The 5,653-nt window shown below is 43.0% G+C and overlaps 1 protein-coding gene across 1 annotated transcript; it reads right to left on the reverse strand.

The window, feature by feature from the left end:
- Positions 1–482: 482 nt before the first annotated feature.
- On the reverse strand, positions 483–2,994 carry ADRA2C (adrenoceptor alpha 2C). Its single transcript, XM_072126148.1, has one exon. It carries the CDS (start codon positions 2,331–2,333, stop codon positions 948–950), a length of 1,386 nt encoding a protein of 461 aa, XP_071982249.1. The 5' UTR covers positions 2,334–2,994; the 3' UTR covers positions 483–947.
- Between the last annotated feature and the right edge of the window lie 2,659 nt (positions 2,995–5,653).

Consider the following 5,653-nt stretch of genomic DNA (forward strand, 5'->3'; position numbering starts at 1 on the left):
AATCCAAAAAATCGGGCTGAGCCTTAAGCTGTAAAATGGCTGCGTCCTTAAGGGGTTAAGAGAATGATCAACATATTTACCATATTTACCATACTCTCTGTGCTGCATCCCCAATTTAAGGTATGAATCCCTCCCTGAATTTTAAAGGGGAAACCTTATAGCAGATATATTGTCCCTCTATGAACTTTGAGGATGGAGCTTTGAACATCAACATGGCTAGTAACCCCCCAATCTGCAACGCCGAACTGCAGTGCCCCCATCATGTGCCGTCCCTGCTATAATACATCCCTATGGTACAGTAGGGAGCAGTCCATCTCCATAGCATTAGTGTATTATGTAACCTTTAATATGCCATTATGTAATGATGACTACTCTACAGAACTGAGCCTGTCTTTCCTCATTCGTCCATTCTACCAGCATTTAAAGGGGAAAGCTTTATTATGCTTATTAACTCTTTGCTTCTCAATGATGAAGCCCACAAGTATAGAAAATAAACTTTTACTAGGATCCCAGCAGCAAGACATGGTAAAATCAATCTAATCATACACATAACTAATGTACATTTTGTTACCTGAGCACTTAACCCTCTGGTTGATGGATAAAAAGAGAAGACCATATTTTTTTAGGAAATATATTTGTGTTTGCTTCAGAACAAATGTAAAATATATTGTAGCATAAGGTGCCTTAAAAAAACAGAAGATACAATGGTCAAAGCCTATGATACAGAAGAGTCTGCTTGTCTGCCCTTGCTTTTATGGTAGAAAATAAATTCAGGTTGGGATATGAGATGCATACTCATCATCAAGACCATGAGATCCTGCCTGGACATTCACACTGTCACATCACTGTGGGCATTGAGAATGAGAAGTGTCTAGTCCAATGGCTCCCTCCCTATGGTGTGCTCTTAGCACCCTAAGGCAATTTGCAATGTCAATACTGTTCCCATCTCAATGAGTGAATTTCTTCCTCTTGCTTAGGCAGATAATTTTCTTGAAGGAACGTCTGAAATCCTGGTTGAATATGGTGTATATGACAGGATTCAGTGAACTGTTACAGTAACCTATCCAGAAGAAAAACTTGAATAAAGTTTCAGGAATGGCACAGGCTTCCCTACAGATACCATAGAGGCTATAGCTGAAGAAGAATGGGAACCAGCACACAACAAAGACCCCCATGACCACAGCTAAGACAAAGGTGAACCTCTTCTCCCTGGCTTGGGTGAGTTTCCTCCTGGAGATGCTGCTCCTCTTCTTCTTCCTGGAGGAGAACATGTCCATGGATTTGTTGCTGGACCTGGATAGGCGACTGGACTGCTTGGAGAAGCTCCTCTTGTCCTTACTAGAGTCAGTGTTGTCCTCTCTACTGCTGCTCTTCCTCCTCTTGCTCTCTGACATACTGCTCTCCTCAATGTCCAGCTCATCTAAATCTGTGGGCCTGGGTGGCACTGGTCTAGAAGATGGATAATGTCCATTTTCCTTCTCTACAGGAAATTTTATTGTCCCCTTGCTGAAGCCATTCTCTGTGTGAGAAGAGCAGTCAGTGTTTGGCTTCTTCTCTGACAAAGTCCTGGTCCTCAGCTTAGCCACCTGGTAGATGCGAATGTAAACTAAGATCATTATCACACAGGGGGCAAAGAAAGATCCTATAGAGGAAGAGAGAATGTACCAAGTCTCATCATTCAGTTCACATTTCACATCCCATTCGGTTGCATTGGCATTTCTTATGGCTTCTCCTCCAACTCTATCCATGGAGATCAAAGGTGGGAATGAGATGACAGCAGATATCAACCAGACAGTGACAATGATGCCTTTAATCCTCCTGGGGGTTCTTTTTAGGTTGTATTCAACAGCTTGGGTGACAGACCAGTACCTGTCCAAGCTGATAGCACATAGGTGGACTATGGAAGAGGTACAGAAGAGCACATCTAAAGCCAGGTAGATATCACACCATACATTCCCAAAGTACCAATATCCCATCAGTTCATTAGCCAAGGAGAAGGGCATGACCAGGGCAGCCACCAGGATGTCAGCCACAGCTAACGACACCAAGAAGAGGTTTTGTGGGGCTTTAAGAGCCCTGCTAGTCAACACAGCAATGACCACAAAGACATTCCCAACGATGGTGAAGATGATGAGGAACCCGACAATTGCCACCAAGGTCCAGATTGCAGACACAGAATATTGCCCCTCACTGTAAGGTTCAGGGGATGGCATAAAAGTACTGTTGATGCCCTCAGTGGTGTTGTCAGTAACATCCATACTGTTGTTCAGGTGGCATTCACATATCTCCCCGTTGTGAGTCCCTTGCCAAGTTAGTATCTCCTCAGCCCTCATCTCTGATCATTGTCCCGGGTTTCCTTCTTGCAGGTTGCTTCCATGCATCTGGTAGAGCAATTGTCTTCTCCTTCTAGGAGACCAGCATCCTGGTATTATAAGTGATGCCATGTTCCACACATCATAGGCATGGAGCTGGCAGAGTTCATGTTCTCCTCCTGGTCGTCAGTCTTATGTTGGACACAGTGATCCAGCAGGGGCAGTGTTCATAGTCCTCTATGAGGAGGTGGAACTGGTAGCAGCTCAGTAAGATCCCTCTGATGCATCCGAAGCATCTGCTCCCTTATATCAAGCTTGACTCCAGATCTCTGAGCTGTTCTCCCAGCATTGCTGCCAAATGCAAATCTGTTCCTACCCCAGTGTGATGGCAAAATCCTGTGATCTCCTGCTATTTATTGCACCCTCTTCTTGTATTTTTTTTGTACTTGGATTTTGAGGGCTTTAAAAGCACTTAATACAAGGTACTTAACTGCTGCTAAGTGCACTGGGACCATTGACTGAATTCCTGGTAAGTCTGATTCTTTCCTCCACAAGACATGTCACGTTTCCAATGCTAAGTGACAAGTAGGAGCTTGTGTTATGTCATGCTGTGCCCCTGCAAACCCTGGCATTGTATATGTCATTGTATGTAACTAGGAATCTCAGCACTGTGCAACCTTCCCTTTCCAAGACCACATCACATCCATGGGGGTGGGGGGTATCTTTTTCCATGGGTGTTTCAATTACAAACTCTATTCTTTACCTATTTATTGGATTTATAAGGTCAGAGGCATGTGCACTACATTGTGCATGCTACATTGCAACCAACATCAGGAATCACACAGGTATATAGAGAGAAATCACAAGGGGTTAATGTGAGACGATGAGTATGCAGGTGTATGGTGGGAGACCGCATGGGGTTAACTTTAGACGGTATGTGTGACCGCAGCTGCAAGGGGTTAACATAAAATGATCCTATAGGGTAAGCAACCACACATGGGTTAACAAGATGATCAGCATGCACAAAGCTACATGGTAGCCGACATACTGTAAGTGTATGAGAATGCACACAGCTATATGGCAACTAACATCAAGGGGTTAACAAAAGATCATTAACATGAAGATAGCTATTGGGTGAGCAACTTCAAGGGGTTAATAAGATGATCATCATGCACACAGCTACTTGATAACCAAGATAGTGTAAGTGTATGAGAATGCACACAGCTATATGGTAACTAACATCAAGGGGTTAACATAAGATGACCAACATGCACATAGCTTATGGGTAAGTGACTACAAAGGGTTAACAAGATGAGTAGCATGCACATAGCTACATTGTAACCCACATACTGTCATTGTATCAATGGTTTGCCAGGAGATCGTCAGCATGCACACAGCTAAATGGTAACTAATATGAAGGGGTTAACATGAGATGATTAATATACACAGATAGAAATGGGCAAGCAGCTCCAAGGGGTTAACCAGATGATCAGCATGCACATAGCTGTATTGTAACCAAGGTGCTCAATGGGTTAACATAAGAGCAGCATGCACACAGCAATGTGGTATCTGACACCTTGTGCATCTCTCCTTACAGGAATGGGTTTTCTATGCACAGTTATAATAAAACTTTAAATGAAAACTCTTCTATATTTTCCAGCAATTGAAGAACTACAAGTCCCAGCGATCCCTGCATGTCCCATGCATATAATGAGATCTGCAGTGGCAAAATATACTCTGCATAGCTATAGGGTTATGAATACATTACAGAAGAACTACAAGCCCCAGCAGTCCCAGCATCTAATAAGACCTATATGACTATAATTAATGTATTTTCTATATGTATCTGTTTAGGTATCATGATACCTACCCATCTGTTGTAGCACTACAATCCCCAGCAATCCCAGCATCTACCCTCCATATAATGAGACCTATATTACTATAATGAATGTATTTTCTACATGTGTCTGTTCCCAGCTGTTGTAGCACTACAAGCCCCAGCCATCCCTTCATATACCTAATACTGAATTCTTCATGAAAGTATCAGCTAAGATGGATGATACCTATGATTTAGGTGCCCCATGCAGGGGTTGTATTCAGGGCACATACTACTATTTTGTTTTTGTTCCAATGTGTGATTCCAGCTGCAGCCACTAGAGGTCAGTGTCTCCTTGCAGATGATGGGAGAGGGGTGGTGGTACCTGGAAGATGCCTTCTGCATGTTATCCATTGTCTTCTCCTCCGCATTAGCAGGGTCTTCTGTCACTATTAACCTTTCCCTGTAACAGTTATTGTCACTCAGAATACCCTACCCCTAGGCTACTGCCTGGGATGTGGACTCTGTCGCCATCCCATCTAATCCAATCCAATAGTCAAAGATTCTAATAGTAGCCATCCCATCTAATCTAATAGTCAACGATTCTGTGCTGACCCATGTTCTGGACATTAATACAGGGAATACATTATACCTCTAATTCACTGAACCCCCCTACTATTGTCTCTGCTGGATCCTGAGAAGACCTGGAGCACTGACACATTGTAACGACACCTGATTAGATTTCGTCCTGAGAGCAGAAAACATCAGGGAGGGAATGGCCGGGGGCGATTGTATTCTTGGCACTAAGAGATTTTGGGAGAACATTGTTTACATGATTAATACAGTAGTCTGGATCTCAGGATAGGAAAGCAATCAGATTAGAATGAATCATATTCTGCAGAATTTACAGGGACAGGAAAGAGTTAAATGGAACCTGTCACCTGGTTTTACCCCACTAAAATACTAGTCACCCCAGGTAGAGGATGAAATGTCCTTTCTAGAATTTTATGTGCAATCTCATTGTTACCTATCAAAAATCTCCCCCAACTTCAGGCAAATATGACTCTTCTCCCCCCATTCACAAATGAGATGAGTCAAGTTTAGAGGATGCCGGGGGAGTGTCACTTCAGAAGCCCCAATCTTTGAAGCCCCAATATTTTCTAGAAATTAGCTTTTGCCATATAAAAGGAGATCTACCACCAGGATGAAGGATTATAAACCAAGCACACTGACATACTGGTGTCTGCCCTCTCTGGGCAGGATCTGCTCTTCTTGTAGCTTCTTATGCCCAAGTTTTTAAGGTAAAAGGTTTAAAAATTATGCAAATAAGTCTGAGGGACATCTATGGAGCCCGGAGCGCCTTCAGGTTAATTTTTAAAACAGTTTTTTTTGTAAAAACACGGTCCTAAGAAGAAAAAAGAAGAGTGGATCCTGCCAGAGGGGAACACACCAGTATTTACATTTAGGATTTTGCTAATTACGGGCAGCACGGGGGCTGAGTGGTTAGCACTACAGCCTTGCAGTG

This window comes from Engystomops pustulosus, chromosome 1 (genome assembly GCF_040894005.1).
Source record: "Engystomops pustulosus chromosome 1, aEngPut4.maternal, whole genome shotgun sequence".
NCBI classification, from domain to species: domain Eukaryota; kingdom Metazoa; phylum Chordata; class Amphibia; order Anura; family Leptodactylidae; genus Engystomops; species Engystomops pustulosus.

Bases quoted from the DNA above. Each gene is read 5' to 3' on its own strand.
- ADRA2C (XM_072126148.1), bottom strand. From the start codon at position 2,333: ATGAGGGCTGAGGAGATACTAACTTGGCAAGGGACTCACAACGGGGAG.